The sequence below is a fragment of the Abramis brama genome (assembly GCF_963993115.1).
Source record: "Abramis brama genome assembly, chromosome: 18".
NCBI lineage: Eukaryota > Metazoa > Chordata > Actinopteri > Cypriniformes > Leuciscidae > Abramis > Abramis brama.
The window spans coordinates 33,373,329-33,386,682 of NC_139980.1; the positions used below are offsets into that span (position 1 = coordinate 33,373,329).

Consider the following 13,354-nt stretch of genomic DNA (forward strand, 5'->3'; position numbering starts at 1 on the left):
TCATAAAGTTGCCCTACAAATAAAGCTGATCTGTCAGTTTGACTGGATGAGCTGTCAATTTTCCTTCCTGATTTATTTTCAGACATCATGAGAATAACGTAACACTTGGTATTTTAACGTGACGTTATAATAAGAATATCTATGGCAAGAGCCCTTTTCAGTCGCTGCTTTCTTTTCCTCGTGATTATTTTCTTTTTTCCCTTTGCAATCCGCTGTAAAAGTATGAAAAAGTACAACATATCCTGCACATTTGTGGTCTGTTCTCCCGAATTTAATTTTACGATATATTCCATTAATAATTCACTGGAACGCACGAAGAATCTCTCGTTATTCTCCTCAAATCCTCACGTCTCTTTCCAGGGCCGGGTTTCCCGATAACGATGTATCTTAGCTCTTAAGAGCGCTTTCTACGTGCAAGGTTACGAACGCTCGCAGCAATTCCACGAGCGTTTCCCAAAAATGCACTTAACATGAACGCGCGAGAATGCGCTCTACGTGCTACTTAAGAGTCGCTGTCCATTCGCGAAGTGCTGAAATATAACCTTATATGGAATCGTACTCTGAAAGTTTAACCTAATAATTGTCACCTGTTGTGAATTAGCAATCAAGACAAGTCTATATCCTAAAGCACCTACACAGGCACTGACAAAATGGCTGAACAAAAAAAAAAAAGATAACTTTCAAAAAGATGAATTTAATGTCCTTTTAGAGGAGATAGAGCGAAACAAAGATTTCTTTTATTTATTTTTTGTTCATTCATTTAATTTTGATTAAAATTATTAGATTAAATTATTTATTTATTTATTTTTCTGACCTTTTTAATTATTTAATTTATACATTAATTTAACCAACAACAAAAAAAGAGTAATAAAGTGTACAATAAAGTACAATCAAAACCTTATATTATAATCACATCGCATTTGAATAAAGTTCAAATAAATCTGTAAATCATAAATCTGTCTTCTTACGATGCACTTGGGGATGTACGATTACTCCAGAGCACTCGTAGTTCTACGAAGATTTTCAAGTGCTACTTAAGCTACGATGCTTTTGGGAAACAGACCATAATATTAAGATCAGTCGTACGATCGTTTTTACGATCAACTTAGGCTTACGATGCTTTTGGGAAACGCAGTCCAGGTTTGTTTTCACAGGTAAATGCAATTTATTATCAGTCAAAATGATGGAAATCACTTTGAAATAGTATCACTTAATGCTGAAGTTAATGAACATTTTTGATTAAGGCAACAAGTTACATAATACAGATATATATATTACTACAGTGATATCTAACCAAAGACTCGCGCTTTTGGGGTTATTTGGTCTGTTGAAAGTACCTTGTTAATGCTTTTACACTTTTAAATGTTCTTTTAATGTTCGATGGTTGAAGGGTGAATAGATTAATGTCATCTCATTGTGACACTTTTTAATGTATTGTGTTCATAGAGCGAGCGTTTCACTGATTGTTTACAGTTTAACACCCATAATTCGCGCAAAGCATCATGGAGCGCAGGAATAAGGTGGATATTAATTGCATATACATTTTCCATCCATTTGGATTACAGAGTTTTAACCAGTGGTGGACAGTAAGTATTTTCATGAAAGCCCCAGTTTGGCAGCAGTCAGTTCTCACCACAGAAGTTTGCTACAGAAGTGATTGTGGTAAAGCTGCGGAGTGGAGGGGGACGAGGGGAGAATGACAGCACAGCAACGGCATCGACAGTTTTATTTCGCTCTCATTGAGTTAAAAGCATCAAAGCTTCCCACAAATGCACGCTGCAGTTCACCATTACACACAACACAATATGCACATGCTTTTATAAGCTCACCATAAACCGTTACACAAATGCCGTACATATCCTGACAGCTATAATTTAATGCACAAATAAATGCACTATAAATGCACTACAAATATATAAATATATGTGAATGCACTATTGCATCTTTGATAACTTTAGCAGTGTTTTATAAGCCGTTTGATTGGTTATAGAGCTGTAAAGTCCGATAATTCACAGTGTGGATGAATCGTGTTTGTGTCGAAGACTCAGGATCTGTTAAAGAGAACTTGTGCGACACAGAAAGCAAAAACAAACTCTCATTTTGACCCATTACTGCACCTCTCACTTACTGTATGCGATCTCACTGTTTGAAGAGGAAATCAACGCTTGCTGTCATGAATAATTAAGCGAGGCGTCTTCTCATTGGATAAGGACACGCAGCCTCATGAATAATTATGAGACACCGATGAGTCATCCATGTACTATGTACAAGAAAACATCACAGAGAAGAATTTAAACCCAGAAGATGAAAATAGTGCAAAAAAAACTTAATGGATGGTAACATTGTCTTCTAGGATGTTCAACACACATAAAATCTCAGAAAATTTAGTTTAGGGTTTCATGACCCTTTAAGCGGACAGTCTACTAATACTCTAATGACTGCTAGTTGATGTAGTTGCAAAGTTACTTATAGTTAGTAGAGCGTCTAAAGTGGACTTTCGAAATAAAGTGTTACCGAATATGCTTATATTTCAGTCAGTACTGAAAAGTATTATTTCAGTCTTTTAGAATTTAGTTTGCCCAACATTTGTGTATGCTATATATTTTATGCTTATTCGAGTATTTAAACTGACGTCATGAGAAAGTGCATTTAACAAGGTGGCCATTTTGTCTGAATTTGCACAATGGGATTTTTTATGCAATTTGTGCGATTCGTACAAAAGTAAGCTGAAGATCTGAAGGTCTAAACCCAACCTTCACTGAGGCGTAAGCAGATCATACGAAAACAAAACATACAAATGAGATTTCATATGAATTAACCACCAATTCAGCAAAACGTAAAATAGTTACAAATCACGTTAATCAGTTTGGTGAAGCACTATTTGTGTTAAATTGCCTTGAGAAAAACAGTTTTCTGAGGACATTGCATATGTGAAGCAGTGTGCTGCTGCGGTAAAAGTGCTGTGTGTGTGTGTGTGTGTGTGTGTGTGTGTGTGTGTGTGTGTGTGTGTGTGTGTGTGTGTGTGTGTGTGTGTGTGTGTGTGTGTGTGTGTGTCGATAAATAACCATTCTAAAGATTATATCTAGTGCCTTGAGTTTCAATTTAACATTTAACTCGGGTTGGGCTGCAGCCTGCAAGATATATTACTCCCTTCCTGGACCACAAGGACACCTTGCATGCATGAGCATAAGATGCAGTGCTGATTTTATGCCAAAGGTGACGCAATAAGTACCAAAGGATTCTTGTCAGTGCTGGCAGGAATTTATAGGTGCTGTATGTAGTGTTTTTGACTGCACTAAAGCATAAAAATACCATATTTTTGCAGAGATTTAGCAGTTCACATACTTGTTACACTGAAAAACTATGCGACAGCCAGTTTTTCTATTTTAAAGGGGTGGTTGATTATGATTTCACTTTTCTAACTTTAGTTAGTGTGTAATGTTGCTGTTTGAGCATAAACAACATCTGCAAAGTTACGACGCTCAAAGTTCAAAGCAAAGGGAGATATTTGCTTTTAAAGAAATCGTTTTTTAAGGACTACAACAAACGGCTGGTAGAGACTACACCACATTCCTCCTGGGTTAGTGACATCACCAACCCCAGAATTTACATAAACCCCGCCCCCGGAACACGATTTATAGATTATCATGACAGAATATGCTAATCAATGACTAGAAGATAACTACACATAAGCTACATAAATTCATCAACTAACCATTCAGAAATGTCCTGTTGCTTCTACATGTTGTCACTTCTTCTTGAGTCTCTCCATCATTGTCTGAATCCGGTTTGAACATAAAAGGCTAAAAGTTTTTGAAATTTTCAGTGCATGTGTGTGTGAGTGCAGCTCTTGAAGCTCCGCCCCCTGTGCAGGGAGCAGCAGCTCATTTGCATTTAAAGGAACAGACACAAAATGATGTGTTTTTGCTCACCCTCAAAAATTTACAATTTTAACATGCTATATAAACAACGCATTCTCATCCCAAGGCGTCATATACTGACGCTTTTGAAATTTCGTCTACATTCGACGCACATGGCACCCTTTAGCGTCAATATGTGACGCAGATTATGGGTAGGTTTAGGTCTGGGGTAGGGTTAGGGTTAGACCACTAGGAGGCGCCTTCTGGCCCATATTTATCTGCGTCTCATATTGACGCTAAAGGGTGCCATGTGCATCGAATGTAGACGAAATTTCAAAAGCGTCAGTATATGACGCCTTGGGATGAGAACGGGCTGATATAAAATATCTGTGGGATATTTTCAGCTAAAACTTCACACACACACTCTGGGGACATCAAAGAATCCTGTTGTGAAAAAATCCTGTTCGATTTTTGAGACATAAGTGTTCATTGAATCGATTGTAAAATCGATTTTCCATGTCTAAAGACGTTTCCATTTTAAACGCCAAATATAGACAAATCCATGGACAACTAACAGGCATTATAGGACGAACGTAAAGAGGGCGCTTGAGACGCGCACAAGTCAGCAATATTTCTGATGATTTATTTGACGTGAAGTTTCGTGCACAATGACAAACAGGAGTGCAACATTCTCGAAAAACAATAAGCAGAGTGGACTGCCATAACATCAATGAAAAACATCACTGCAGTCTTCAACATAGCTGTGCTTATGATTAGAAATGTCAAACAAATTTCGCCTACGTAGGCGATTGTAGACCGTAGTCCAAATCTGTATCTGTATACATGAGACTGTCTGAATACTGGCATAATTCACATTTTTGTAGTAAAAAGAGATACATTATGCAGAAGTATAGTTAAAATCGATTCCCTATTTTCATTTTCGAAACTTTTGTTGGTTGGTCCAATTGATTATGCAATCGATTTTCAAACGTAAAGTGACAGCCCTAGTAAGTTGTAAGGAAACACTATATCAAGTCCAACCTTTAGTTTTTCTCGCATTTTTGCAGTTTCCTCTATTAACCCTCTGGGGACCACAAACGCGCCCGTGCGTTTTGCTCGTTTTTTTTTTTAGCAATGAAAATAAACACTAAATGCTCTGTTAATTTTGATCTTTCATTTTCGTGTAATACATCAATCGATCCTGTTCAGTTTCTATTTTTTTTCTGTATACTCACAATAAAAATAAAGTGTTTTGCTTTTTGACAAATAAAGAAAAATTAACATGATGCGATTTCTGCCTTCTCTCTGTCAGTAAACAGAAAATTCAGTCAAACAGGCAAACAGACCCACGGGCATAAAGCTTGAGATCGCATCTTTTAAATGAAGTCATTTATATAAAAAACAAATATTCTCAGCTTCTGTAATCTGTATAAAAAGAGAGCGACTCCTGTCGAGCTCATTACGACCTAATTCACAGTAATGTGACCACTCCCCGGAGAGCGCGTGCTATTCAAACGCAAATTCTGAGAACTATTTCAGAGCTGTGAAACGCCCACATCAGCTGTAAACAAAGCGCGTCGCGACTCCTCGCGAGTGAGACATTATAGCCTACCTTATGGAGAAAAGATTCCTCAGAACAGTGCTGATGAGGAGCAATATCTCCTGAAATGAGGAGCAGATTCCGCTGAGGAGTGAGGTAGGCTGTTTTCTTTTCTCACGTGTGGAATAACGTTATGGAATAACGTTAGTGTTGGCCTATGTAAACCGCAAAAAGATGAATCGCATTTCTATAATATGACTCGCCTTTCTGTGAGATGAATGAAGGGGACATATTTGTAAAGACTGTTTAGCCTAAATATGAATCGCGCGTCTGTGTGTGAAAGAATAAACTGCTTTGCTATAGCCTACTGAGATGAGTAAAAATCGACTGGAATATGTTGAAATAAAATGTATTTGTATAAGCAACGTATTAAACTGCAAAAAAAATACTATTTTGTCAAAAATAAATTCATAGACTAAGATGTTAGATGTTCCAATGTTGGCTATATTCAAACTAATGAATACATATGATAAAATGTAGGCCTATAATCTTCTTTTTTTTTACAAAGAAAGAGTACACTTGAAATATTGTTGAAATTGTAATTATTGTTGTAATTGTAACATTTTTAATAAAATAGCAAAACATATTTACAAGAGAGATGTAAGCGAAATCTTAAATGGTCAATATAAGTCTTCTTCTAAATACATCTTTTGTCCTTGCATTGTGGCTCAGTCAGTGTCACACCTGAATGAATGGCTCATTATGCAGAGTGGGTGGGACATTCATAATCTAAGGTGTAAACTACTCTTCCCCCTCGCATATTGGCTTTCCAAGCAAAACCTGTTTTACACCATTTAAATCAATGTATTTTTTTTTGTGAACGATAAAGCAAGACTATTTTTACATCATTTTGAAGCTAGAACTCAAAGGGACAACATCCATTAGTCAAAAGTCTTGTGGACACATATTTAATATGTGTTTTGTGGTCTTAATTCAGCAACTTTCATTTTAATTTTTTCCAATAACCACGCATAAACATTATTCTCTTAAAAATACAAACATCTACATACACGTTGCTCGCATATTATGGTAGCCCTGTTTGTGCTATATAGAGTGAATTTACACCTTTGCCATTAACATGTTTATAAATAACTGAAAAAAGCACAAATGTCAAGGCATGTCAGAACATCTCAAGGACCCCAAAAACAGCTTGTTCCCCAGAGGGTTAAATCCAGTCACTCACCAGCTCTTCTGCCACTCAGTCCGGCTGAGGGAGTGTGTTCTGGGGGTAAAGTGACGTCAATGCACACCCACTATTTACCCAATTCATAGTTTTCACGTGACATCACATCCTTATAGGAACGCAAGGCTTTCCGTCATTGCACGCCAGTTATTTTTACCAGGTTCGTAGTAAGCACTAATGTTGTAAGACAGAGATATTAAAAGACAAAATTCAATATGCACATTATTGATGATATGTACATGCATGCAGATGAACACAGAATAAAAATGCGTTTTTTCCATTGAAAACCATAATAAAGAAAACGAGTTGCGTTCGTATTCTGGGCTCATCTGCTCGTCTGAATATAGTATACATTAAAAAGGTTAGATTTTTTTGTATCACTGTTTTACTACATTAAGGCACTTTAAGGGTGGGTTGCACCAATAAGGATTAAAGGGTTAGTTCACCCAAAAATGAAAATTCTGTCAGTAATTACTCTCCCTCGTGTTGTTCCAACCCCGTAAGACTTTCGTTCATCTTCAGAACACAAATTAATATATTTTTGATTAAATCTGAGAGCTGTCTTTAAGCAGCTGCATCTTCTCGCTGCTCGATCAGCCCTTTAATTCTTACGGTCTTTCTGCATAGCAGTTTATACAGACATTTGACATTTAACACGTTTATTTTCTTAATCCACAAGAGCTGCTATTGTCTCTATTACCACAGGCAACTTTCAGCCACTAGCTGCAGTCTTCAGTGTCACATGATCCTTCAGAAATCATTCTAATATGCAGATTTGCTGCTCAAGAAACATTATTATTAATATTATCAATGTTGAAAACAGCTTCATATTTTTGCAGAAACCTTGATTTTTTTTTTGTTCAGGATTCTTTGATGAAAAGGAAGTTTAAATGAACAGTACTATTCTTTTGTAACATTATGAATGTCTTTACTGTCACTTTTGATGCATTTAATGCATCCTCGTTGAATTCAAGTATTAATTAAATTTTTCTTAAAAATAACTTTTCGATGTGTATATTAAGTATATGTGAAATAATTTCTGAATATCCCTGTAATTATTCCATAAATCTGTACTCACATTGACATCAGTGTTATTGTTTTAAGAAAAATGTGATCTTCAGTAACCGGATAATGGTAGTTTGGGTTATAGTTAGCGTGTTTTAGTGGCATAGCAATGTGTTAAACGCTTCACCCATCTTTTCATCTTTGCTGTGTTTGCGTGTGTGCTTGTCTGTATGTGTTGTAAATCCAATATAAATTGGATTTAATGTGAGCACATTTTTATCCCCGCACGATGGGATCACAAATGATTGAACCTAGATGAACTTGCATTCAAAAACGTCAAGTACAAATCCCAGATCAGAAGCACTGTCCTGCCCGAAACACGCTCTATGCAAATACGCAAGTGTAAACGCTGTGTTTGCGTAGTTTCTGGTCTTTATCTCCACATCGTCTCTTTTTAAATGTCTTCTGTTCCCAGCTGCTTTGGCTTGCAGTCCTCCGGGCCAGCAGGGGGCGCAGTGTCTGTCTCAGCTTGGCTTTGCTGGCTCTTATATTTAATTGTCTTCTCTTTTCCCCTTCTCATGGCACCCAGGCGCGGCTCCCCTCCTCTTCATCCACCCTAAGCATTGCTGAGGTATTCCTGCATGCATCTCGGGCCAGATCAGCAACAGCTCTCCTCCACCTCCACATGTTGTCATGTGACACGTTGAATGTGCCCATGATGAATGTTGCTTGAATCCCCTCCTGTCTTGTCATGCATGCTTTTATCTCGAGTGCAACAGAAAAGAAATGACTTGCTGTCATTTTTATGACAAATTTAGATGTTTGTCTTGGAGATTTTTTGTTGTTGTGTGTTTTTGACATTGTTTTTTCCATCATTTTTTCTTTTACTTTTTTCTTTTAATGCATTTTTAATGTTATTTTCCCTCATCCATGAAACGCTCTACGGCAATGTGAAGTACATTGTATTTGCTAACGCTTAACTGTATTTTTTATATATCGACAATAAATCGGCCTAGATTTTCGGTATTGACGAGAAAAACCTGTATCAATCGACAACTAGTCGTTATCTACGTAAAACACACAATATACCCTAAAAGTGCAGCTTATAACTTCTCTTTCTGCTGTATTTTAGACATATTGGGAACTTTTTTCACTCTGATTGATCTAAAGAGATTTTGAATAGTTTTTAAAATATGTTTTATTCGATATAATCTCTCCATATACTGTAAATTACAAGCTTATATATCACACTGTACAGCTTATATTATATACTGCATTGAGATGTTTTATTTAATATTTAGTTATTTAGTAATCAGTAAATTATTTATACATTTTTGTAAAATTTTATTAGTGTGACAGCTATTAAAATATTTAAAATTGTAATGATTTTCCAGTAACAAATGTTTTTTATTATTATTATTATTAAAAACAAAAAAATGTATATAAAAATTATACTTTTTTTGTCAAATTGTATTCCGGATATCAAAAAAATAAATAGAAGTAGCTATTTATAAATTTTTATTAGCATGACTCAGCTGTTAAAAATGTTTAAATGTTGTCTTTTTTCCAGTAACAAATTAATTTTCTTTTTTATTAAAAACCAAAAAAAAATTGAATGGTAATTTTTTTATTGGACTGATTGTATTGCAGATATCTATGGAAGCTTGTTTCCGCCACGGAATAAAAAAAAATGTACAGATAATTATGACATTTTATGTTTTTTTCCTCACAATTGCAAGTTTATATAAAAAAGTTCAGATTTGCAAGATGTAAAAAGTCAATTGCAAGTGGAAAAAGTCATTTTTATTATTATTATTCAGTGGCGGAAACAAGCTTCCATAGACATCATAAAAAAAACTTTTTTATTTTAGTAAACTACACTTAATTTACTTATCCAGTGTATTTATATCTCAACTTTTGGGTGTAAGTAAAACTCCCATGTTTTACAAAAAACAAAAAGCCCATGCACAAAAAAACAAACAAAATATTATGACTTGTCTCTTTATTCATTTTTACTAATGTGACAGTAGCTCAGCTATTTTAAATGTTGTCTTTTTCCAGTAACAAATTAACTTTATTGTTTTATTTAAAAAATCTAAAAAAGTCTTTGCCAGTATTGTTTTAGTGAGAGATAAATCTCATGCAATGCAGTTAGTTCACTGACTAACTTGTGTCAGTTGCCGGTAGCGTAGCGGACTGCTCGAACAGACTGAACTAGTTTGCTGTCTTGGAGAAGCTTGAGTGTCATTCACCATGGGACTGATTTCTCCTGCTCCACGATTTCTTTTCTGTTGGTTTGTTCCTATTTATCACTCACGATTTACAGCATTAGATCAGTTGAGTTGTTTTTACCAGGGGTGAGTTTTCATTCCGTTCAGCTGCTCATGTTTTCCATTGCGGCGGTTGCACATCATTGCAGTGTGTTTTTATTACTGTGCGTCTTGTTGGAGAGAGTTAGTGTATCTGTGAGTGTGTTTGTGTCAGTGTTTGTGGCAGAGCATGCTCATAAATGTGTTTGATAGAATGCGGATTGATTCTGTATCTGTGCCTGTTGGATATGGAGAGGTTTGTGTGTGTGTGTGTGTGCGTGTGGGGGAAAGATAGGAGTGTGTGTGTGTTTAGGGTGAGTGACTATCCTGTGGCTTCCTCCAGGCGTCACGACGAGAGTTCAGAGCACACCTGGATGAGGTCATCACACTCAAGTCAAGGTACTCTACCTTGGACCAGGTAAAGAGCTCATCTTTAATCACAGCGAGACAGATTTAGCCTGTAAACACAGACGGCTCATAAAGTCTAGAAATAGACTCTAAAAAAAAACTTTTTTGAGGTTCAAAATATAACAAAGATTATTTGAGTACGTTTTACTATTTCAGTCTTACTTCAAAATTGTTATTTCTTTGCAATTGTTTCAAAGTAATTCCTACACCAGTGTTGTTTTGTGCATAAATCAGCTACGAGAACAGATTCACCATTGTTTATGAAAATAGCACAACAGTTTTCAGTCAAATATATGATATTTAGCTGCATCAGTCGACTATTAGTTACTCTGTAAAACACAGATTAGATGCCTATATTTTTAGTTTGTACTGAGATGGTTTGTTATTTAGTACACAGTTATTTAGTAATCAATGTAAAATTCAATTCATAAAAAATATTTATACATTTTTATTAGCTGTTGGAATACTGAGAGTCATGTTCCTGTAACACATTGATTTTATTAAATGATTATTAAAAACAAAAATTCGGATGTATAAACTCTTTTTTGTCCGATTGTATTATGGATATCATAAAAAAAGTTTAGCTCATCTTTTAAAATATATACAAATAAAATAGTGTATATATATATATATATATATATATTTATATTTATATGTGTATATATTTGCCAAACCTCAAAACATAACTAAAAAGGACATCATAAGTTAGCAAAATTCCTTTAATCATATATATACGTACCATTATTTACCATCATAACTACAGTCTCCTCCAAAATACCATAGTTATTACAGTTAATGTGCAACTAATCTTTTACAAATAGATCCAGAAGCAAGTGCAGTGCAACGAGTTTTTTTGTGACCGTCTTTTTCTACTTCAAAATGTCACGCTTAATTCAATGCGTTACTTGCCGTTTCTTTGTAATTATTTGCACAATTTACTTGCAACTTCTGAGTTTCAAATTAAATCCTACACCAAAGTTTTGCTGAGCAACAGAAGATTTAGCCATTAAAGTCACTGTGTTATTATGTTTAAAGGAGATTTAGTATGCATGATTCTACAGTAGAAACAATGGTATTTTGGTGTTAAGATAAAGAGAAGCCTTTTTTACGCAGAGCATGGCCATATGCTATATTATGGCATGAATATTTTCACTTTTATATGATCTTTTAGCAGACACTTTGATCAAGTGAATAAGTGACTTAATTAAAACAACCAAAATTACATTGCTCTGACACACTCATTCACTGCCATTTGTTCTCTTTTTGTTTTACTCATGTGTGTCGTTTGTGTCGAGGATCTAACTGTGTTTGCAGCAGTGGATGTGTGTTGGAGAGACTTTAATGAATATGTTTATGTGTGTGTGTGTGCATAGCATTGTAATTAGTCAAACTTGCTGTGTAACTTCCCTCAAAACATTGAGAATAATGCAGCGGAAAGATCCTCTTAAGCTACACTTAAAACGGCAGCCATCCCTGTAAAACAGGGTAATCTATGGTTAAACAGGGTAACCTATGGTTAAACAGGGTAACCTATGTAAAACCTACATAGACAGAAGCCTTTTAAGGCAGAATGCTTAATGAAACAGAACCGGAAGTGACTGGTTTTAGACAGTACATAGGCAATGCATATCAATTCCAATTAGAGCTGCATGATTAATCGTTAAAAGACCACAATCTCAATTCAAACACCCACGTGATCTTATTCCTAAGTGACAACGATTCGACTCTGTCTATTAAACCTTTGTCAAGTACGATCACAGCGAAGATCTGTGTTCTGATCCAGAGAGAGTAGTTGTCATATATAGGTATGAAACAGCTTCACAAACAGTCACAGTCTCATTATTTCTGTGTTACAATAATTCAAATTATGACACAAGTACTGGAATAAAAGTTTATAGTTCAGAAATAAATACTGATGTCTACTGTAGTGATCAAAATAAAGTAAATCAACTTTTCAAATTAACACGACGCTTCAAATAAAAATGGCATCAATTACATCTTTACACCAGTAGGTGGCGACAAGTGACTGTTAAAACATTTTTCATTGGATAATTAATTTAAGAGATTGGTTCAAAAATGCTAATTCATCCAGGAATTAAACAAATTAAGTATTTATGAGTGAGTCAATGGGCCCTATTTTAACGATATAAGCTCATGGTCTAAAGCACAGGGCGCAAGTTCACTTAGGGTGTGTCTGAATCCACTTTTGCTAGTTTAACGACGGGAAAAATGGTCGGCGCACCCGGCACATGCTCTAAAAGGGTTGTCCCTATTCTCTTAATGAGGAATGGGTGTGTTTTGGGATTTTCGTGCGTTAAACCAATCACAGTCTCATCTCCCATTCCCTTTAAATGGCAGTTGCGCTCGCGCCATGGCGGATTCGCTATTTACATGGAGGATTTTGATAGTGGAAAGACCGAAAGTGGAAATCATCGGCACAAGCTGGATTCCACCATATCTTTATGTACACAATAATAATCTTTTACATTGTAATCCTTTTATTTTAAATATTTGGCATGTTTGTGTGCTGCTGTGCGTCCCTGTGTGTGTAATAAGCAGAGTGTATACATGTTGTGGACCCACCTATAGGCGCACATTACTAACACGCTCTTTAGATAACAAAAAATAATATTGCACCATTGACTTTAGACCAGGTTTCAGTCAGTCAATGGCTCAGTCTATTTCAGTTCCTCAAAATAGCAACGCGCCATCAATGTGCCTGAACACACACCTCGTTTTCAGACCAGCAGCTCATGGGCGCACAGATGGGCGCAAATGCATTTGCTATCGGGCTGAAACTAGCAAAAAACACTTGCGTCGCGCTTGGCGCTGCATTGCACCGGGTGTAAGATAGGGCCCATTGAATCATTCACTCAAACCGAGTTTAAATAATTCAGATTAATTCAACATTTTAAATAGACTGCAGCAATTAACATTTTGTCAAAACCTCTAGTAAATTGCGTTATTTTGTTCAGTTGTCTGTTCAGAA

At 35.8% G+C, this 13,354-nt stretch overlaps 1 protein-coding gene across 4 annotated transcripts in view; it reads left to right on the forward strand.

The window, feature by feature from the left end:
- The window catches only part of gphnb (gephyrin b), a 95,975-nt gene that overhangs the window by 59,681 nt on the left and 22,940 nt on the right, over positions 1-13,354 (forward strand). For 2 of the 4 annotated variants that reach the window (XM_084091182.1, XM_084091183.1), the window contains exon 9: positions 10,301-10,375. The exons of the other annotated variants lie outside the window; for them this stretch is intronic. In XM_084091182.1, the coding sequence (XP_083947308.1) occupies positions 10,301-10,375 (75 nt within the window). The remainder of the gene's footprint in view (positions 1-10,300; positions 10,376-13,354) is intronic. 4 annotated transcript variants of the gene reach the window in all.